Source organism: Vidua macroura, chromosome 13, assembly GCF_024509145.1.
Source record: "Vidua macroura isolate BioBank_ID:100142 chromosome 13, ASM2450914v1, whole genome shotgun sequence".
NCBI classification, from domain to species: Eukaryota; Metazoa; Chordata; class Aves; order Passeriformes; family Viduidae; genus Vidua; species Vidua macroura.
The window spans coordinates 14,206,127-14,228,959 of NC_071583.1; the positions used below are offsets into that span (position 1 = coordinate 14,206,127).

Consider the following 22,833-nt stretch of genomic DNA (forward strand, 5'->3'; position numbering starts at 1 on the left):
AATGGCGCCCGCGGGAGGAGCCGGGGCCGCCGCGGGGCCCGCGCAGAGCGCAGAGCGGGCCCGGCCCGCGGGCGGCGGGAGGGAGGGAGGGAGGATGGAGGGAGCCGGCCGCTCCTCTCTCCGCCCCCTCGCTCCTCTCCCCTCCCCCGCGCTCCTCTCTCCGCCCCAGCGCTCGGCCCCGGTGAGCCGCGCCGCCGCATCGCAGAGCCCGTCCTCAGACGAGGTCCAGCCGCCGCCACCGCCCGAGACCCGCCGCCGCCGCAGCCCTCCCGCGTCGCCCACATGGAGGATTACCACAAACCCGACCAGCAGACGCTGCAGGCGCTGAAGGACACGGCCAACCGGCTCCGCATCAGCTCCATCAAGGCCACGACCGCGGCCGGCTCCGGGTGAGTGAGGGAGGCGAGCATGCAGCGACCCAGCCCCGGCCGCACAGCAGAGTCGCGCTCCCGCATCCCGGGGCTGCATCCGGCCTCGGGATGGTGCTGGTCGGGGCCGTGCCGGGCTCCCTCTGCTCCGGTGCCCCGAGGACAGAGCCCCCGGTCCCGCGGTCCGCTGCCCGCCCGCGGTGCGGGGATGCCGCGGGCCCGGCGTGCGCGGGGATGGGGAGCGGGCAGGGCCGATCCCACCGAAGCCCCGGCACCCCCGGCGCTGATGGATGCGGAGGTGGCACGTGTGGAAATGGCGGCCGGGGGCTCCGCGGGCAGAGCCCGCCCGAGCCGGGCCACGTCGGTCGCCGCCGCCGGCGGGTGTTATGACTGGGAGAGAGGCCGGGAATGCTAAGTTGAGGCAGGACTGGAAACCAAAGAATTTGTGCCCGAGGCGCAAGCGGCTTCTTTTTCATTGCGTGCCCGTCAGTTGGAACTAATTCTGCACAGAATTTCAAGTGAGCCCAAGCGGGATTATCTGTGCAATGCCCGCGGTCTCCAATGGGCAGTTTATTCAGGCCTCTGGACAGGATTTAGTGTGGGCTCTGATGTGTGCAGATTCCAGGGTTATCCTTTCTTTGATCGTGTTTTACCTATGGAAAAAAATAAAAATCTCTGCAAATAATCCGCTTTAAATCATGTAAAATTAAAGCCATTTTTTTCTGCTTGAAAAATACACGAATGCTTCCATATAAAGTGTTGGGTTGGGGTTTTTTTACATATATCCCTTCTTGTTGCAATTTCTTCCTTTGGACCTCTTTGAAACTAGCTGCAGTGTTTAAAAAAATAATCTGAAGGAATCCCTTGGATGCTGAGGTTTATGTGAAGAAGGGTGATGTGCAAAATATTATAAAGCTTCTTTGAATTGCCTTACAGTCCCCACCCTGTGCCTGCCATGAGCTCCCTCACATGGCTCTCGAACTTTACTCGTTCCGTTTGCAGACAGCAAATGAAAGTGCTGCTGCGGTTCTTCCTGTGAAATGGGGTGTTGGACGCGGGAAACCTCTCAGCAAGTCAGAGCAGTGCTTTTTACAAATCTGTCTTGTTGGGTCCAGACCGGAGAGACAAGTACAGGATACTCAACAACTGCCCTTTTAGTTCTTGATTTGTTTCAGAGCTGCAGTGTACAGTATTACACAAGTCTGTGTGAAAAGTGTAAATTGAAAAACTGTGCTTTGTAGAGCTTGTGCTTCTGTGTTCAGCTTCCAGTAAGTATTTTAAGCAGGCCACAGGGATGTATGGTATCAGTTGTCTCATCAACAGATAAAATTATTTCTCCGTTTTGTCTGATGTGCTGTTAATGAGAAAGGATCATACTACAGCCTCTGTTTCTCTTCTGCAGTCCATGAAATTCACCAGTAAAACCATTCTCACCATACTGATGAAGAAACAGTAAAAGTAGTTTTACTCAAGCTTTTTATTCCCTGGTTCATCTGTGCTCCAATACTGAGTCCTTCTAGCACAAAGGCATTTCATTAATCCCTCTGGTTTATTCTGCCACTGGAGTTGTGTAGTCTGAAATTATTACACAACCTGATAACATGCAGATTATGAAAGATGGGCTCTTGAGAGAAGACTCTGTTGATAAGTAATATATTTTCTTAATAAGATTTGGTTGCCAAGATGATGGTGTAGTAACGTGCCCAAAAGACATTCAGGCTGTTGTTAGGCAAAGCATGTACAGGAGTTAGGCAAAGCATGTACATTTCCAAAGCAGCTGTGCATTATGAATGTTTTCCAAAAACTGAGGCAGTGTGCTTTGCTTAAATTGCTGGTGTGCACTGAGGATGGGAAAATATGTTTGAATGCAAGTTAAGTTTAAACAGAAGCTTACAGTTAATTAAAAATGTGAATTGTCATGATGGTTTTGATTTTGTTAAGGAAATACATGTTTATTAAAGGTGTAGCTTGTAAAAACTGAAGGAAACACTTGCAATAAAAGCACTTCAGAAAAAACAGGACCTGTCTACTACTTTCAAGGAAGTAATTTCTGTGAACTGTGGTGTGTATTGCAACACAAGTGGTGGTATGGTAGATATGTCACACCAGTTCTTGCAGTCTTTACTTCTTTTACCTTCTATTAAAGACAGTACAGTCTTTGCCTGGACAAGACCTAACTCAGTCTGATCCTGAAGTTGCTCAAACACATCACTTTGTGTATTTCATCAGCTGGAGTGGAAAAATTCAGTGAACTGGAAAAAAAATTTTGTGCTCAGAATTACTTACGTGGGCAAAAAATTTGATTAGGTTATTTGTAAAGATTGAACATACTTGCTTTGGGGCATGGAAGAGCTTTTTCTTTTAGATAAGTAGTGCACACATTCCCATTAAAATGGGTAGAGTCTCTGCTGTAGCTGCTGATAAATTTCTGCAGTTTTGAAACAGTGTCTTGGCTTCCTAGAGCAGGATGGATACATTCTTAAAAGTGGAAGTTGCAAGAGTTTCTTAAGAGGCAGTTAAGTTTCATAATATGTGATGTGATCACTTGTTGCAGATGATTTTTTCTTCATTTTTTTTTTGTTTTGACTCAGTGTTCCATTTTAGCTTTCCACCATTATCCTTTGAAATGTGTGGACACATGTAGATGGAACAAATATCAACTGATGCACAGTAATAAAAAACCCCCACAAAACTAACTTGGAGCAATTCTTTTACCCTTGTTTTGTGTGGATCCAGGATTTTGGTGTTCTAGTGTACTTTGGTTTGGTTTCCTACCGAAGGACTGTATTTCGAAGTTAAGGGTTGTTTTCTTATAGTGGAAGTTCATTTAATTAACCTGTAGCTTTAACAAGATTTTTTTTTTCAATTTTCAGGTAATTTATTAAATTTTTCTACTTTTTTTTTATTTCCACATGCTACCATTTTAGGTGGTTTAAAACTTTTTTAATCAAGACCAGGAGTTCATAGAAGTATGGTTAAGTATAAAGTTAATAAAATTAAAGGAATGAAAGCTTTAAACAAGCATGTAAGGCTTATTGATTAACTCAAATACATAAATATTTACTAATATGTTTGAACCATGGTTTAAAGCTAATTCTCTTGGTTCCCTGTGTGTGAGTACTTACTAAGGGATGGACACTAACCATAATTTGTATTTTGCTAGTGTTTTGCATGTTTTTATTCTCTTATTACAGTTATGTTGGGGATGTTGGGTGGGAAGGTTTATTACTATCAGAAGAAAATATTCTGATTAAAGTTCTAGTGAAAGTGTTGTCTAATCCTAACATGCATGGTAAATGTACATGTAAGGAAACAAAAGTGACACTTTCATAGTCAGTTTGTCCTGTTTTACAAGTAGGATGAAATTTGAAGAATAGCCTGCTAAAGATGAAAAGTAAATGTTGGTAGAAGAGGAAGTGAGAAGAAACAGCTTTTTCAACCTCCTTACTATTCATCATCCACTTTTCTGTACTTCAGTAGCAATGGCTGATGTCAAGAATTATGTTTACATCAGTAAAATCTGAAAAATGCTATTTTCCATACTCAATAAAGATTTTTAAAGAGCCTCCTTACCCCTTTTAAGCTTTATGGCAAGTGAAAAGCCAAGGCTGGTATTTCCAAGTGGTCAAGTGGTGCCACCCATTCCAGGTGCATAAGAACTACAGCGATTATTACGTAAATTACAGTAATGTAGATAAATAAAAGTAATTCTGTGCCCTTCTATTGCACTTCAAATTAAATATATACCTTGTCATGGAATAACTCCATATTTTCTACTTGCATAACCTCTTCACATAACTTTATATTCACTTGTTGGTAATTTATGGCACAGTTGCCTGTGTATTCCTAAGGCAAGTTATAGCTGAAGTATGAATTCATGCTGCTGTTATCCCAGACAATTCAATGTGAGGGACTATACCAGATACCTCAAAATGTTTGATAAACCAACTCATACAATATTTCAAACTTATAAAGATGTAAATGTAGAAAATGTTAGTTCCCCTCTTAGCCAAAGATTAAGCAATTTAGTATTTTACAACATGCATCTGGGTGTTTACTGGAGACAGTAAATTTCTATATCCAGTTTCAGTAGAAGATGAAAACAAGAATTACATTATTTAATGTCCTCTTTAGAAATCAGAATTCTTATTCTGTCAACTCTAATGTGGTACAATGAAATGGTTCTAAATTATACTGTTATAAAAGTTCCAGAACTCTTGCAGAAGTTAATCTTGCATTACCAATCCCTGCATGTGCATCAGAGCCTGAACAAGTCCTGATGCCATGCTTTTAATTTCTCCACTCAGCCAGTGGTTCCAGTTCCTGTGGAAAGCTGTCCTTGTTTCCTCTGCATTGGTGTGAATTTCTGCCACCAGATAAATCAGTGGAGTCTGATTTCAGGCCCAGGCTGACACAGCCTGTGTCTGACTGGCCTGTGCTTCAGCCACCCCTTCAGGTGGTGGTCCTTGGCATGGAGAAGAAGGGAGAGCTCTCAAAAACAAGTCCTTGAGCTGTCAGCAGGGTCTTGATTGAACACCCATTTCAACCAGATCAGAGGCTCCCTTGGTCTCAAAGTATTTGACTGGCATTGGGGGAACAGCACAGGGGTGGGTTATCAAACACTACAGATTTGTGTATTTTAATGCTGAGGAGTTGGGGTCTGATGAAGTGATACTTTAAAGATGAGGTCCTGAGCAAACAGTAACACAAGTGGTAATCTTGGGTCTTCTTGACTTGTAGCCACCCTACATCATGTTGCAGTGCAGCAGAGATTATGTCTGTGCTGTTTTTCCATACCATGAGGTACAAAGTGCAAGACCCCAGAAACGCCAGCAACGACCGGTTTGTTCTTTCAAAGGTAAATAAATAATTACTCGTTTGCTGTCCTGTTACAATCTGCTAGCAAAGACCTGTCTGTCTATAGATTTAATTGACTTGTCTTCTTTGACTTGTGTTTACATACACTTATATCTGCAGGGAAGTCTGTTGGAAATATTTGAGAGCCTGGAATTTGTCTGCTATAGAAAGAAGCTGGCTAAATTAAGTTGCAACATAACTTAAAAACAGTTTTAAAAGGGTCTTCATAATGTGTCCTGATAAGTCTTAACTCCACTATGTTACATTGCTGTAATGTTAAATAATAAATATTTATTGTCTATACAATCTATGAGGATGCAGTAAGGTCTGTTTTATTTTTCTAATGAGGCAGTTGCAGTTGGCTTTTGTGCTCTTTTGTTAAATGCAGCCCTGCTGTTCTGCCTGCAGCCATGTCACAGCTGTGGGCACTAATTCCTGCCGGCTTCTCAGGGAGCATTACATGAAACAGGGCAGGTTAGTGAATAGTTTGTAGTTTGCATTCCTACTGTGCCAGTATGGTACTAAAGTCACTGTTACATCTGAAGCCACTGTGGGTCAGAAAACACTTAAACCCCAATCTGTGCTAGCTGTTAGTGTTTCTGTCCCCTTTCTGTGCCCTTGCAACTCACGGAGATATATTGTTCATATGATATAAAAGCAGGTGAGGGGCCTTCAGAAAACGTGAAACATGGCAAATGATGTAGAACATGCCAGATGAAGTGCTCCAGTGATGCACAGTCCATCTTTGAGTCAGAATTCCTCAAGTGGTGGCTCGCAGTAGTGCTGTGGAGCCCATGGTGAATGTCCTTGTGCTGGATGTAACTTGCCATTTCTGGTGGCCATTCTGAAAGAAGGAATTGAGTGAGAAGCAAGCAGTTGATGCTGAGGTGGTGAAGCACTGAGAGTCTCTTCCTCATGTTTACTTTAGCTCTCTAATTAATCAGTGTTTCTGTCCAGAGTTGCCAAATGGCTTCAAACCTCTGCATGCTCTTTTGACTCCTGATGACTCCAGGAGTGGAAGATGACTGATCCACAAAGGTCTGAGTGTACAAAGTTTAAAACTTTGCCTGTTGTCACTCACTGCATTCAGCCCTGAGTACATTCATATTGAAGGAAGTTCTAGCGAGATAACACTGTTCATCCTTTTGGGGTGCTGTAAGCAGGGGCGTAGGGAGCTTGGAAACAAGCATCAGTGTGGATGAGTGCACTGTGAAACTGTTTAATAACTCCATGCCTTCCTAATGGGCACCAGAACCTGATTTCAGGGTTTGTCAGCTTTGTAGAGTTTTGTCCTGATAGTCGGGAATTGTGAAATTTGTGTTTTGTTTACAATTTCTGTTTCTCTCTAGGGTCATGCAGCACCACTTTTATATTCTGTTTGGGCAGAGGCTGGCTTTCTACAAGAAGCAGAATTACTGAACTTAAGGAAAATTGATTCTGTTCTAGAAGGACACCCAGTACCAGTGAGTGCTCATAATCTTTTATATGAAAGTATGTTTTCTGTGAAACAAGAAGTGTATGTATTTCACAACAATTTTGGTTGCCAGCAGTACAGGAAAGAGAAAGACTTCTAAGAAGGATGATGGCATTTATGGCTTCACAACTGAATTTGAATTTGAACTGTGTTTGAGTGAGCATGTAAAAATGACCTTTATTGTTGTAGTAAAGTTCCCCTACTTTACTGCATGGCAGTATTTTCCATTTTATAAATGTTTAGGTGAAATTGCATCCAGGCTTCACTTGCCCTTTAAGCAGCTTTGAGGTATTTCAAGAGTTTACACGGTTTGGCCATCTCACTGGTCTTTCCATTTCCAGCCAATTGTTTCAATTGATTCTTTTTACACAAAATCATCCCTTCTTAACTGTTACCATCCGAAGCATAGCTGAGAAATTCCATTCCCTCTCAGAGTGCCCAGTTAGCTTGTAACAATCATCAGGAAAGGAAACTTGCATTGCAGAGAAATCAGGGGTTTGCAGCAAGATTTAGAGGGACTTGCACATTGTTATGGCTGAGAAGCTGCATTGTGATGTATGTTGAACCATCTTCTAGCACTGGAAATTACTTCCTCTATTTCATAACTATAAAATAATTGTTGCCTTTTTATTCTCAGAGACAAGCCTTCACTGATGTGGCTACTGGATCCCTTGGGCAGGGTCTTGGTGCTGCATGTGGAATGGCATACACTGGCAAATTCTTTGACAGAGCCAGGTAACTCCATTTTCATACTTCATGATTATAGGTATTCAATGGGAAAATTTTGTTAAATTACATAGATAGATAGATAGATAGATTCATTCTCCTTTATTCAATCCCAAATCTGATTTCAAATTCAGGTTTTAAATGATAGATAATTACAAAGCTGTTGCCAGTAAAACTACCAAGGGTTTAAAGATTAGCAACAATTAGTGCATATGTGTGTTTCTTTTGTAACCTGACAGCATTGCAAGCTGATGCTCCTGAACAGAGAAGACAGGGAGTTGGTAGAGGAGCCCCTAACTTCCAGAGAGTCACTGATATCCATTTTGAGACTGGATGTGTCCCTTTAGAAGGAAAGTGCAAGCTGGAGACGTCTGTTCAAAGTCAGATGACAAATGATGGAGAACGTTGGATAAGGAACCATTATGGTCAATAATAGAATAATTGAATCATAAAGTAGGGCTCCAAAATGTTATCAGAAAGGCACTCGACTCCACAGAGACAAAAATGACTGCTCCTGCCATTTGTTTTGTGCACAAGAAAAGAAGATGTCTAAAGGCAAATCTGTATGAGGAGGAAAATAGCCTGATGTGGTTGATATATTTTATTTGACAGTTCTAGTACATCTAAGCATAGGCTGCCCAGTTAATGTGTCCTACACTTCACTAGCTTGAAATCATTTCTGTGAAAGATGACTTGCTGATTTTAATTGAGTTTAGCAGATGCTACGTGTGGAAAAAATCTAACTAGTGCTTACATGACAAAAGGAAAAGGTGGTCTTGCGTGCAGCACTGGGGAGCAGCTTAAGTGCAAGGAGTTCACATTTAGCTGAAGGCAGGTAGGAATCAGATCAAAAGTCTGTTATAGCTTCATGTTGAGTAAAAAAAAGATCACTGACAGCCATCTTGATTATTTTGTTTTAAAATTATATATTTAAAGAATAATTTACTATTTTTTTTATTTTAGTGGGTAATAAACATTTACAAAGTTTTGTCACTCTGAAGAAGAGTGGTAGTAAAAGACAAATGCTGTGGCTGAATTTGGTAGAGATGAGGCAGTACTCCTGCTCACTGAGTTTTACCTAAATAAAGGGCTTAAGTGGTTGAAGAAATAGTCTACAAAGTCATATCATGTTGGTTATCCTTTTCCTGAACTCTGAATTTGTTGTGCAGTATGTTTTAATCCTCAGCTGAGCTCATGCACAATTTAGAGTTTCCTGAAATTAATTCCTGTTGGTTGTCCTTCCAGAGGGTACATGGGAGGAAGGAGGAAGCAGAGGTAACTGTCCCTGCATTGTTCAGGATCTTGCTGAGTCACAGTGACAGTGTTCAATGGGCTTGTTCAGCCAAGCCTTGCAGTGGAGGCTTAAGACTTGATTTTTTTTGAGACAAAGGTTTGGAAAGGAGTACAATATTTCTCATCTTATTTTTCTAACATGTAACAGCTCATAACTATTTTAATTTGATTTGTCTAAGGTTACATAACTTTAGCAGAGGTGAATCCATTGAACAATGGGAATTGAGTTTGGGATAGAAAAATGAAGTGAATTCTTACTATGAATTATTAGGGGAGTTTTGATTTAATAGTGCTTACACATCAAACCTTATTTATTTTTATTTTTTATTTCTTCTAGCTATCGAGTGTACTGTCTGCTTGGAGATGGAGAGTTATCTGAAGGCTCTGTTTGGGAGGCAATGGCCTTTGCTGGCTTTTACAAGCTTGATAATCTTGTTGCTATATTTGATATTAATCGTCTTGGACAAAGTGACCCTGCTCCTCTGCAGCATCACGTTGAAATCTACCAGAAACGCTGCGAGGCCTTTGGGTATGTGAGTGGGAGAAGCTCAGGATAATCTCTCATTTGAAAATGTATGTTCTATTTGCTTCTCAGAATTGTTCAGATGAGCTTTCAGCTCTAAAGGAAAGGAAGATGGTCTTTCATAATGCCTGATATTAGTCAACTTTATGGCTGCAGCAGGAATATTGAAAGTAGCAAAATTTCTTGGTTTTGAGGAAAAATAAGGACTGCTTGCACAGATAAATCTGTTAGGGGTCTTAAAACTGTTTTTAGCACATCAAATTCAGATTTTATAACTGTGACCACATGTCCTATTATAGCAAGTAGATCAGAAAAAAACAGCATGGAAAGTAAGAGAATTCTTTGTGTATTGGCTTTCATTTAGTTTCATGTTTCTATGCAGATGCAAAGTCCGTGCTAAAAATTGTCAGATACAATAGAAACCAAATTATGCCTGAGTGTTCTGGGTTTTTTTTAATCAACGTCTCTTGTCAGTTTTCATCTTATTTCTAGATGTTTGATTTGCTCTTGTGATTAAAAATGGCCATTATGTATGAAGAAATGTAAGATAACTTAGTTATCTGTGGACTGTGAATTTTGCTCATAGTTGTTGATCCCTCTGTGACTCATTTTGCATTATAAAAAAGCAGCTGTGCTATTTTTTATAGTCTCAAATAGATGCTAGTTTGTGTTTCTGGCATACTTTGTGTCTCTTAAAAAGACACTGCACTGGAATGAAGTTAGTTATTTGTTATTGTTATTGCTGACTACCAGAGAGTGTCACATGCTAAAACCCTTTAGAAACAGTTGATCTGTTTGTGTTCTTAGCTGGCATGCCATCATCGTGGATGGACACAGTGTGGAGGAGCTTTGCAAAGCCTTTGGCCAGGCCAAACATCAGCCAACAGCCATCATTGCAAAGACCTTTAAAGGCAAAGGCATATCAGGTAATGAAACAATTCTTGCTTTGCATACACACGTAGATATAATGTATACCTAGTGCTGCAGTACAGCTACCTGCACGTCTGAGCAACAGCATGCAGAAGGTCTTTCACCCTCTGTACCTCTCAGCAACATTATTGCTGAGAAAATTGGTTTGGTCCTATCAAGTGAGACGTGTGCCAGCTATGGAGTGTTCTATCCGTGGGATGGAGCAAATGCACGCTCAGTGTGTCAAGGGTTGCCATGATTCCCTTTAGCCACAGCTTTTAGCAGCACTCTGAGCTTGCCTTTCTGACCAGATAAATATTAATAACAGCAGTGAATGTCTTCATTCCTTTTCATTGAGTAAGCAAGCAAAGTTCATTATTTGCAGTGACTGAGGGAAAAGCAGTGTATCAGCCAGAGAGGTGATTTGGCTGTTAGTGCTGGGTGCACAGATAAGAGTCAACAGAAGCTACTACAATAAAGCTGTAAAATATCAGATCTTGTTTGAACTGGACACCTTGGTTAACTGTTGTTTCAAACTTATCTGAGTTTGTTTCTTGACATTTCATGGGAGAACTCTTGACATTTCATGGGAAACATTCACACTGATTTACTGGTTGCTTCCTGCCACACTTAGGTCTGTTAGGTGCAAATTTACAAGTAATTTCAGTAGAAGATGCTGGGATTTTGTCACAAGTTTGGAATATATGTAATTTGATTATGTAAAATCCCTCCTATTTGTTTAAATATGTTTGTCTTAATGCAGTTGAAAACTACTGTAATTTTTCAAGGAATTTCTTTCTTGGAAGAAAATAATGGACTGTCATACTCCACTACACTTTTATCTGGGTAAAATCTGCAGCTAAAAACCTTAATTGTTTTTATACTTTTCTTACTTTTAATGTGACTTTAAATACACAGGTGTTGAAGATAAGGAAAGCTGGCATGGAAAGCCCCTTCCAAAAAATATGGCTGAACAAGTCATTCAGGAAATAGATGACAGAATCCAAAACAAGAAAAAGCTTTCTCCAGCCCTTCCAGAAGAAGATGCACCTATAGTAAATATTAGAAACATTAAGATGCCATCTCCACCAACTTACAAAGTGGGAGAAAAGGTATTCCCTTCTTTTTCACTGATGGTCAGATATTTCAAAGTTTGAGACTGTTTAACTGGACAGCAGGAAGTTTTGTGTTATCCCTTGCCCCAGTTGCAAATACCCACCTCTTCTCAGTAGGCAGACACCTATTTTTGTGGTGTGACACAGACAGTCAACTTGCTGGGTAGCGAAAGGGTACATAAGCGTATTAAAATATGGAGATTCAAATCACTCTTCTTCATTTCATGGTTATCACATTTCTAAACTACTTAATGTGCCTTTAAAATTGAAGACGCTCTCTGAGGTTCAGTGAATTTCCATGATTGGAAAGCAAGGTTTTAAACATTTCCTAGCCAGATTGATGGAGAGTTGCTACTTTTAGCACAGATGTATTTTCTAACGCTTCATTGTGGATTTGTTTACTCTTCTGTGTGTCACCATACTCATTGGTACTTTTGATACTGCTATCATTTGAAAACAGTAAAATAGGAACAAAAAAAAAAGCCTCTAGAAAGCAGCAGGTTACAGCAGCCCTGGTGTGTTTTCCTTTTGCAGTGGGCCACCCGCAAGGCTTACGGGGTTGCGCTTGCAAAACTGGGCCACGCCAACGATCGAGTGATTGCTCTTGATGGCGACACAAAGAACTCCACCTTCTCAGAGCTCTTCAAGAAAGAACATCCCAGTCGCTACATTGAGTGCTACATTGCTGAGCAGAACATGGTAACAGCTCCCTTGGGTTTATTGAAAGATCAGTATGACCATTCAGTGTGAGTTCCCTTACAGTGGAGGTCTAATACTTGTTTTTCAAATAAATGTGAGGTAATTGTAGCCAAAACCAATTTAGGAACCTTGTTCTAATTTGCATTTTGCTAAAGAAGGGCCCTTTTAGTAAATACCAGTCCAAATAATACAAGTAAATTCATTCCTTCTTACTAATGATGATTTTTGTCTTCTGGAGATAGCAAGACCATGTCCATTGGGCTGAGAACCTAAGCCTTTGATCCAGGAGAAGAAAGAGGGAGATAAGTCTTAAAAATCTTTGAATGGCTGCTTTAAGCAGATAAAGAAAAGAAGCTGCCAATAAGAGTCAACAATAACAGCTAGCAGTTGAAGCATGGAGCAGAGGAGATGCAGGAGAATAGATACTGGGAGGGTGAGTTGCCTCCTTTCCTCTCTGGAAATACCAGCAATTAGAAGCAGGACTAAACAGAGATTTTTTAATCTGCATTGAGAGCTTCTTGCTAAATTTTTAGGGCAAGAAGTCCCACAGATGATGTCCTGGAAACCAGTGATAAATGGGGAATTCACTGCTCTTATCCAATGTCCCTCTTTCAGGTGAGCATTGCAGTTGGTTGTGCCACTCGTGACAGGACCGTTGCTTTTGCCAGCACCTTTGCCACCTTCTTCACGCGGGCGTTCGACCAGATCCGCATGGCTGCCATCTCCGACAGCAACATCAACCTCTGCGGCTCCCACTGCGGCGTTTCCATCGGTAAGGGCACCCACGGCTCCCTAGCAGCAGTCCCCATCCACCCAGTGATAAGAGTCTGGCAGCCAGATGGATCCTGCTCTGTGGAGGCAAGCTGTACTGTAGCTGGGGTGCTGTAACTGTGGCAGCAGTGATAGGTGGAAGTTGTATTTGCAAGTCCACTTCTGTTGTATTTAGAAAGAATGAGAAAAATTTCAAGCTGTCGTTGGCTTGTTTTTCCTCTTTGGCCTGATGAAAATCGGACTTTTCCCTACAAGCTTTCCTACTGATATAGACTGATATATAGGGATTGGACTGAAACTGGGTTTAGGTTCCATTTCATCTTTGCAGTTGATGTCTTCTGTGGAGAGAAAAGTCATGTGCTTACTGTACCATTATTTCCCAGTCCCTTAAATAAGAAACTAATGATACTGTTCTTGCACAGATGCTCTTGCCCATCAATCTCAAAAACACTTGAGAGATCACACATTTGAAATAACTACTTCAACTTATCCCAGTATTTTTTAGTACTGAAATTGTTAATATGGTGATTAAAAAAATCCAAAATCTCTTACATACTAATGAAACAGGAACTGTGAAGCTGTTTTGTAATTCAGAAAATTGAATCCTAGAAAGTTTTGGTTGGAAGGATCTTAAAGGTCATCTCCTTCCAACATCTCCCACTAGACCAGCTTGCTCAAAGTCAGGCAGGACTTACCCTTGGCTGTCTTGAATCACCTCCCTCTCCCCATGTGCCTTAGTACTGCTTCTAGGAGGATCTGTTCCAAGATCTTCCCAGGCACAGAGTGGCAGTTTGTAGTTCCCAGGATTCTCTCTTTTCCCCTTTTTAAAACCAGGTGCAGTGTTTCCCTTTTTGCAGTCACTGGGGACTCCACCTGGTACTGCTGTGACTTTCATGGGGAGTGTCTTGGCAGCTACATCAGCCAATTCCCTCAGGACTCTGGGATGCATCTGGTCAGCTCCCATGGACTCTTGTATGTTGAGGTTCCTCAGGAGGTCACGATCCTCATCTGTTGTGGTTTAATCTCAGCTGGACACCAAGTACCACCCAGCCACTCACACACTCCCTGTCCCTGCAGTGGGATTGGGAGGAGAATCAGAAAAAAAACTTGTAACTACTACAGCTATTACTAACAACAATAATAAAAATTGTAATTATAAAAATAAACTCAAAAAAAACAAGCACAATACAATTTCTCAACACCCACTGACCAATGCCCAGCCTGTGCCTGAGCTGTGGTCAGCCCCTTCCAGCCAACCCTCCCCAGTTTGTATGCTGAGCATGGCATTCTGTGGTATGGAATGTCCATGTGGCCAGCTTGGTTCAGCTGTCTGGGCCATGTTCCCTCCCAGCTTTTTGTCCATCTCCTCACTGGCAGAGCATGAGGACACTGAAAAGTCCTTGATTTAGGATAACACCACACAGCAACAACCAAAACATTGGTGTGTTATCAACAGCATTCTCATCCTAAATCCAAACCAAACAGGATATCTTACAGCAGAATGAACTTTGCTCACCCAGGCCCTGTTCTGCAGTCCATCCACCTGAGAGGTGTGGGAAAAGGAGACCAGGGGAGACCAAGGCAGCAGAGCCAGCACATCTCAATCCAACTGTCCAAGGGCCCTCACCAGCAGAGCCTTCTCTGGTCTTGCCTTCCCACTGTAACTGTTCAGAACATGTCAGATCATAGTGGGTTGGCTTCGGTTTGAAGGAGGAAGAGAATTTTATTTTTTATCTGAAATGCATAGACATGACCCATGAAAACAGGAACAGACTTGCATACCAAGAAGAAAAATGCAAGTAGACATTCATGCTTGAAAAACTAGTAGGTATTTCTAGGGAAAGGGAAAGAGAGGGAGAGCTGACAGGGGTAGTAAATGAAGGTTCTCTGCATACATCCATTTTTCAGCTGATTTAATAGTTTTGGGTGGCAGTAAGGTTTGGAGGAGAGTTGGTTTTATTTTCATTTAATACAAAATAGTTAATTTGATCTGTAATATTGGTAAAGATTTAAAGATGATTCATAAATACATCTCATCTCAGACCTCAGACTTGTAGCAGTATAGTTTTCTGGAGTAGAGACTGTATGTATTGTGTATGTTATTAAGGGAGGGATTCTGTTACAAGCCTCTTATTAAAATCAGTCCTTCCACCTTCAGACTTTTAGCAAGCAGGGTTTTGATGCAAAAGGCAATTAGGTTTGGTCTTTGCTGATTTAAGAACACTCCTTTGGGTTACCCGAATTGTCTCCTAGAACTACACTTCCAAGTTTCAATTTTCAGCACATGAAATGTTCTGCTGGGATCTGTGACTGTGAAGTGCAGACTTCGATTTATAAAGTTTTACAAATCTCATTCAAGCCTCAACTTGATTTTCAAAAAATAATTTCAACCTAAAGTTTTGCAACTTATATAAAGTTATATAAAGAGTTATATGATGTTAATGTAAGTTTTGCAACTTTTATGAAGATGTTATAAAGAAAGTTATTCAGAGAAATCCTTTAGCAGTTAAAAAATTCAATTTTAAATGAAAGGGTATGAATGAAGCATACTTCTTATTAGAACTTTGGGCCTGCATGGAATTCCAAATCTGCATGGAATTCAGAATCCAATCTGGATCTGTGATGAAAATTGAAGTTTTATGTATGCAGTTCTAGGCAGACCTGGGCTTCTGCTGCACTGAAATTTGAACCATTAAATTGATGAGAAATAGGTATCACAATGACCTTCTGAACTTGTACAAGCTCACTCCTAGACCAATAGTTGCTGATGGACCGAAACATTAAATAAGTTTTAAGGTCATAAGAGAATAATGGAAAAATCTGTATTTTTCAGACTGAACATATAGGAAAAGAAATCATAGTGTACATGTGCCAGAAATAGAAATATCAATTGTTTAGACTGTTTTTTATCCTGGACATTTGCTACTGCTCATATTAAGCATTTACTTCTTTTATTAAACTATAAATGGAGGGTTTGCAGATGTAATAGATAATTATACTCTCATTTGATCTGTGGTATTCCAAAACCATATAAATTGAGATTTTCATAAGGACTTGGGGCCAGACTCAACTTGGTGCCAGTCTGTAAGTTACTTTGAATTGAATAGAGGAGTTTTGAATGTTGGTGGTATTGGCACCACCATAGCAAAAGCAGGACAAGCATGAGTAACTCTCTACCTCGGATAAGATTCAGATTCAGGATATTAAAAGTATCACCTGATAATTTTTTTCTACATAATTTCATTTTCCTTCTATGTCTTCATTGTGTGAGTGCATTTTAGGAAAGGAAAATGCCCACTGGATCCCTCTCATTCAGAGTACACACATTTAGCAACTGTGATGTTGAGAGGGTTTTATCATGTCATGATTGAAAGCCAAGACACTTCCTTTTCCTGATATGTGCTTATTAGTAATGTGCAGTGGCAGAGTTCAATGATTGATCTCTTTAACATCTTTAAAGTTCTTCAGAATTCTGTGCTGCTCTTAGGAAAATATTCTCCTCCTTCCTCGTGAACTCGTCCTTCTTGAATAACAGGTAGCGGGTGCATGTGGGAAGGCTCTTAGCCCTGCTGCTGCAGGCTGTGACATGAGTGGATTCAGAGCTCTGTGCATGGCTGGTTTGGAGCAGTGCCATTCCCAAAGCTCCGTTACATAAGGTCACTGGGGGCGGGGGGTGTTGTGGTGGTTGTTTCTTTAACCATGGAAAATCATGGCACCCAGCACGTGTCCTGGCTAACGATTCCTTTTCATAGATCTGCAGTTTGTGCTTGAGGTGCTTGAGCTGTTAAATTAACAACACAGACGCCCTATTGCTCCTTAAAAGACCTTTTTACAGTATTAAAAAATACATACATACCCTTCATTTAATCTTGAAATTAGCCTAAGAATTTGAGAGTAGTTGTACCAATTGCACTCTCCATTTCTGATGGGACACATTCAATTCTCCTTTCACATTTCCAGCAGTTTAAATCTGGAGGAACATTTATTGACAAGTATAAATTTTGCCTCAGCACATGTAAATCTGAAGATGTTCAGATATCTTGTGACCCTCTTTCTGTATCTGTACCCTTCCTATTTGGTTGTATTCCTTTTGTGTTGTTTTATTGTTATACTTTATTTCCTATTTTTTCTTTTTAATCCCAGTTCTCTTTCTTTTTAGTCTCTTTCTATCCTTATTTACTGTTTAGATGGTTCCAAGTTTAAGGAGAAGATGATTCTTTTCTCAAGCAGGTAGACTTGCATGTCGTGTGTGTGCCTGATTTTATCCTTTTCTCCTTTTTTGCCTGGTTTATGTTGAACCTCATTTCTATATTGAGTGATTGTAAAAAATGTGCACTTGCTCTTTTGTAACCCTGCTTTAATTCTTTCAGGTGAGGATGGGCCATCTCAGATGGGGCTGGAGGATCTGTGCATGTTCCGGGCTATTCCCAACTCCACTGTGTTTTACCCCAGTGATGCTGTAGCCACTGAAAAAGCAGTGGAAATAGCTGCCAACACCAAGGTTTGCATCATAGTATTTCTGAGCCAGAGAATAATTATTTCTTTTGTCCTACTCTTGTTGCTTCTGGCATGTTTCTTGCATGTCTCTACCCACGTAAATTCTTCCCGAGGCTCCAGTGGGGCAGTGGGATGTTTTCTTTTCAAGGAAAGGTTGCAGACATTCTGCCCAGGCTAGTGCAGAATGTCTTGAATGCTGTGGGCCAGATTTGGGGAGATGTAAATGAGTACACAAGTGCTGTTTGAATCTATGTTGAATTAGAGTAAGTGTAGGTCTTTAGCAAACCTAAAAGTGCTGTCCTAGTACCTTATCTCTGGAATCAAACTTGAAGCTGGATATGAAAAGATAAATCTCTCTATTGTGGATTTTGATCATCTCTTTGATCAGTATTTTCCTTGGCTGCCACAGAAGTTTTTCTTAAGAAAGGAGAAAATGATATGAAAAAATTCAATCTTGCTACTACAGGTTTCCAGTGAAGGAGTGTAGAAATTTGATGTGTAACAAATATGATGAGTGGTTTGTGGAAAAAAAGATGGGAGATGGGGAAAGGAATGGGAAGAAGAGATTAAAGTACAAGTTTGCTACTTCTGGAAGGGCATCTGAACTTTAACTGACAGAAAGGCTTTTTCCTTGCTTTCAACCCAGCATTCTTCTCTAATTTAAAGTTGACAAAGTAAAAGTTGCACATGTATGGTAAGGTTCTAAGAGTCTAATTAACTCAAGTAGGATTCTCCATTTCCACAAAAGAACAAAACAGAAATAAGTATCCTGGAATCAGAAAGGAAACTGTAAGTTATCAGTGTGCTTTAAGAGGAGGTGAAGTGTTTTGTACTGTTTGAAACAACCAGCTGCCACAAAGGACTAATGGGAATTGGTGGGGCAGAGTTTACTTTTAAGAACCAGAGGCAACATAGGAGGGTGAACATCAGACAAGCAGAAAAAGGCATTTTGCTGTGGCTTTTTTTTTCCGGGGATTTATCAATTAGAATGTCAACACTTTTCTGTTTTCCTAACTTCTATCATGTTTATCTCGGAAACAGGGCATTTGTTTCATCAGAACCAGTCGTCCTGAAAACCCTGTCATTTACAACAACAATGAGGACTTCCATATTGGACAGGCAAAGGTAAATACTGCACAGATAAATAGAATCACAGAAAATATGCAGTGTTCCTTTTGTAAAAGCCTTTTTCCCTCTAAAATATTGCAAATATTTGATCTTTTCATTAAAATCTCTAGAAATGTAAAAAAAAAAAACTAGTAAGATTAAGTGTTAAAAACCCATGGACATGTTTTCTTGCAGGTGATTTTGAAGAGTAAGGACGACCAAGTGACTGTGATTGGAGCAGGAGTCACTCTGCATGAAGCACTGGCTGCAGCAGAGCAGCTGAGAAAAGGTGAGGTTTTATCCTTTTTGTCATGTAACACAGAAAAAAAAAATCAATACCAGTCAGCCTAACTGCTCACCCTTTGTACTGGTAAACATTAATTACACTGTTCAGACAGCTAGTCAGGAACCTGTTAGCTGATACAGTACAACACAGCATGCAGCTGCCAGCCTTGCCTAATGGAGGAGGTTTTAGTTGGCTTAACAGCATTAGTAGCCATGAAAATTGACAACAAATCACATCAGGGTCTCCTTAGAATTGCTGATCTGTGGTCGTGCCCTGTGGGCAGAGGCTTGGGGACACTGTGTGAGAAGCAGGAGTGGCACCTGGTCTGGTACAGTAATCGGCTGCAAACAGGCTGGGGCCAGGTCCCAAACCACAGCTTGTCACCTGTGTGTGCCCATGGGCACCTGGCCCTGCTTGGGCTCACTGCTGACCTGGGTTTCTTTGAATGCAGCAACTCTGAACTAGCATAGGAGGGGGCACAAATCTATGGCAGTGCTCAAGTCACTGACATCTCACAGCAATGGTAATCCTTCAATGAAATAAGAGAAAGAAACCATCAAAAACCCATCTGTGAGTCAGGTGCCTCCCCCCAGGAAGAGATTACAAATAGCAGGAGATAATACAGTAATGCTGTGGCTTACGGGGAGCATTGTGTGCAGCATCTGAGTGGACTGATACTTTGTCATGACCTTGAGTCACCAGGCTTAGGACATTTTGAAAGTTGTATTTTCAGAACCATGGTTATTTTTCTGCACTTACCATGCTTTACATTGCTCTGCTGGTCTTGAAGTCTGGGTAATCACCTCTGGAGAGATAATCCCATAGTGCAGAGGCACGGTCTAATACCCAAAATGTATTGGCCACTAAAGAGCCTTCAGTCACAAAACTGACAATAGGGCCTCTTCATGTGTAGGAGTCAGCCCAGTGTTCAGCCAGCCAGGATTAGAGACAACCTCACATAATTGCTATTCTTTATAAACAATTGCCATTTGTGTGCAGCTTTAATGAGCCACTGGGCCTGCCTTATGAGGGCAGGGCAGATCTGGGTTTGGTGCCAACCAACCTTAAGGGCACCCTGGTAGGGCTGGGCAGCTCAGACAGGCACACCTGAGAGGTGGCAGCCTGCAGTGAAGAAAGAATTCAGAATGCCTACACACCAAAAATCAGGTGGAAATTGTACTTTGCTTGACAATAAAGGTCTGTGACAGCCTGAGTAAGGAGGATTTCTCTGGTGACTGGAATCTCTCTTACCTGGGGAAAGCTATTTAGATGACTGTTTTGCTGATGGGTGCTCCTGGTAACCTTAAATCCCTCATCCAAGTCTCCTCCATCATGTCTGTGAATAAATGGATATCACTATTCCACAAGGCGCACGGAGAATGAATATATATAAAAATTAGGCTTGGCTGGGTTCTGTGGTAAATAAGCCATAGGTACAGGTACCTGGGAGTTCATGTGGGCAGTTCTCATAATGGTCTAGGAGATCACAGCCATTGCCTGTACCACTGGCATTGTTGTGCATGTTGCAATTCATTGTTGCATATCATTTTCATTTATTTATGCAGAAAAAATCTACATCCGTGTGATTGATCCCTTCACTATAAAGCCCCTGGATAAGAAGACAATACTTGAAAATGCAAGAGCAACCAAAGGCAGAATCATCACTGTTGAGGACCATTACCATGAAGGTGAGAAGGGTCTGGGAGGTCACAGCCCTCAGAGGCTGAAAGCTCACAGCTTCTGACCTGACAGAGGATGATGAGACCTGATGCTGTCATCCCATGAAAGCAAAAGAGAGATTTCAGGGTTTTTTGGTGCTGTTAGGATTATAAAGTGACAATGAGGGTTGAAAGGTTCCAAAGATTTAAGGGGTAATCAGGGCTGTCTTTCTGATTAACTTGGCCTTGTGTGCCCTTTGTGTGCTTGGTCCAAGTGAAGTCTGAATTCATTTCTGCCCAGTGAAATTGTAAATTCCTGCTGTGCTGCAGGGGTTCTGCTCAGAGTGTTCTCTCAAAGGCTGTCCAGCAGCTTCTTTGCAGGTGTGAAATTGCAAGAGAGACCATTGCTGTGCAGGCTTAAGTATTCCATGTATCCAAAAGCTTTGGCTCCAGGTTACTTGAAATCAGATGGTTTGGGCAGTTTCCATAGTTTTTCCACAGTTACTCTGGGATAAATTCCTCCCTTTTTCTTCTCCACCACCATAGATGTCTACTAACAGAAATTAGTAGATATAGTTATGAGAATATTATCTTAATTTAAGGTGAGCATCACTCTTGCCAGGTACCTGAAGTGAGCTGGTTCTACCCTAAGTGCTGGATACACCATGTTTTGTCCTAGACAATGGGTGGTGATAGATCACTGAACCTCATCATTTTCTAGCTTAGTGTTCAGCTCTGGACAAGTATTTTACTGCAGGTTTGCAAGACAGCAGAGTCCTAACTGTGAGGTGTTGAACAGGGGCTGTGTGCTGGCAGAGGGCTCTGTCGTGCAGGCAGGGCAGGTGTCTGTGCATCAGAGCCCTGAGTGCATTGCAGGCCCCATCACACTTATCTCACCAGCTGCATCCACGGAGGTGCAACTGGCTGCAGGCTCATTTTGGTTAAATCCCACACCTGGAGCTGTGGGCAGCTGTGATCCTGGATACACTTTCTGAAGGGTGGCACTAAGGTGTCTCTTCTACCAGGTCTCACAGCACATGCTTTTGACACAAGTCCTGTTTTCTTCCCTCGTACTTCTGCTTCCAGTGTCTCTCCTGCCTCCATGCAGTTCCTGTTGCATCTTTTGTCCCTGTGACTGATAATGAGTCAGAGCTGAGTCTGAGCAAAGGTTGTGAATACATTACATAACTCAGAGAGGTGCCCAGCAGCACGTACAGGCACTGTGAAAAGATGGAGCTCTGAAGTGCTGCTGAGATTGGTTGGAATTTCAGCACGTTAAGTACACTTGTAAATGCTCTTCAGTCAAAGTGTATTTTTAAACCTGGTTCCTGGTGTCGAGATTGTGAGAGCTTGCTGACAGTCCTATGCCCTTGAGAGGCAGGTGTGTCCTGCTGCTTATGGCTGAGTACTTCAGAAATGGCAGCCTGCTTGTCCTCAGGATGCCTTTGACACAGGACAGGGTTTTCTTTTCGCAGTTGGCCCACCCAGACACGTGTGATTGGTGTTTTGCTGAGGCTGGCAATGGAGGCTGTAAGTTGCAGGTCCCACACACACAGTGTGGCTGCTCCTGCTGGGGCGCTCCGTCAGTGCCGTGTCTGCCCTCTCTCCACAGGTGGCATTGGTGAAGCCGTGTGTGCCGCTGTCGTGGGCGAGCCCGGTGTCACCGTCACTCGCCTGGCTGTGTCCCACGTGCCCCGCAGTGGGAAGCCAGCTGAGCTGCTGAGGATGTTTGGCATTGACAAGGATGCCATCATGCAGGCGGTGAGGGCAGCCGTGTCCAAATCCAGGAACGCGGAGTAGATCGGAGCATCTCATGCTGTGTAATGGAAGAGCTGCGTTTGGAGAGGTTAAGGCAGGCAAAGGTGCTTTATGTAGAGAGTTCTAATAAAAATACCAGCTTAAAAAACCTTCTGGGGTTTAATCTCTTCTTTTCTTGGTGGGGTTTGGTGTTGTGGGGCAATACCTGCATGTTTAGAGTCCCACCTCTCTGCATTGCCCCCAGCCATTTAAAACCAAAGGCAAGGAGGAAGTACCCAATGTGCTGGGTGGTGCCAAAGTGGAATGAAATGTTCCAGGTCCTGGGGAACCAACAGGGAGGTGGGGCCCAGCACAGCCCTGGGCTCAGGTAGGAGCTGAATGCTGAATGGTAGAGCAGACAGCACAAGTGAAGGAAGATGAAACTCTTCATAGGAACTTGTAGTTTTGAGTGCTTGGCTGATGCTACAGCAAGGGTGATGCTGAGAAGGACTAAAGGATCTGGAAGAAGAGGAGGAAATTCCCAGGTACTTGAGAGGATGCAGCTCAATGTGTAAGTTGCTTTTTTGTTGAGAACTGATTTTTCTCATGGGACCTGCTGTAACTGTCTTAGCTGTTCATCTGGCATGGTGGGATGCACTTGGTGACTTTTTAAATGTTTTGCTGTTTTTAAATGTTTTGCTTATTTTACCCTTAAGCAGTTTCTGTTAAAATTAAAAATTTATGTTTACTGCAGGGTACCAAATTTAAAACATTAAGTATTGAAACATGTTTCTCATCTTGACTGTTCCACAA

At 41.9% G+C, this 22,833-nt stretch overlaps 1 protein-coding gene across 1 annotated transcript; it reads left to right on the plus strand.

Annotated features, from left to right (window-relative positions):
* The first annotated feature begins 134 nt into the window (after positions 1–134).
* On the plus strand, positions 135–22,190 carry TKT (transketolase). Its single transcript, XM_053989756.1, has 14 exons — positions 135–389; positions 5,109–5,226; positions 6,575–6,688; positions 7,337–7,434; positions 9,056–9,247; positions 10,049–10,167; positions 11,069–11,262; positions 11,800–11,964; positions 12,580–12,736; positions 17,106–17,236; positions 18,274–18,357; positions 18,535–18,628; positions 20,191–20,313; positions 21,896–22,190. The coding sequence occupies exons 1-14, from the start codon at positions 283–285 to the stop codon at positions 22,081–22,083; spliced, it is 1,884 nt and encodes a 627-aa protein (XP_053845731.1). The 5' UTR covers positions 135–282; the 3' UTR covers positions 22,084–22,190.
* The last annotated feature ends 643 nt before the right edge of the window (positions 22,191–22,833 follow it).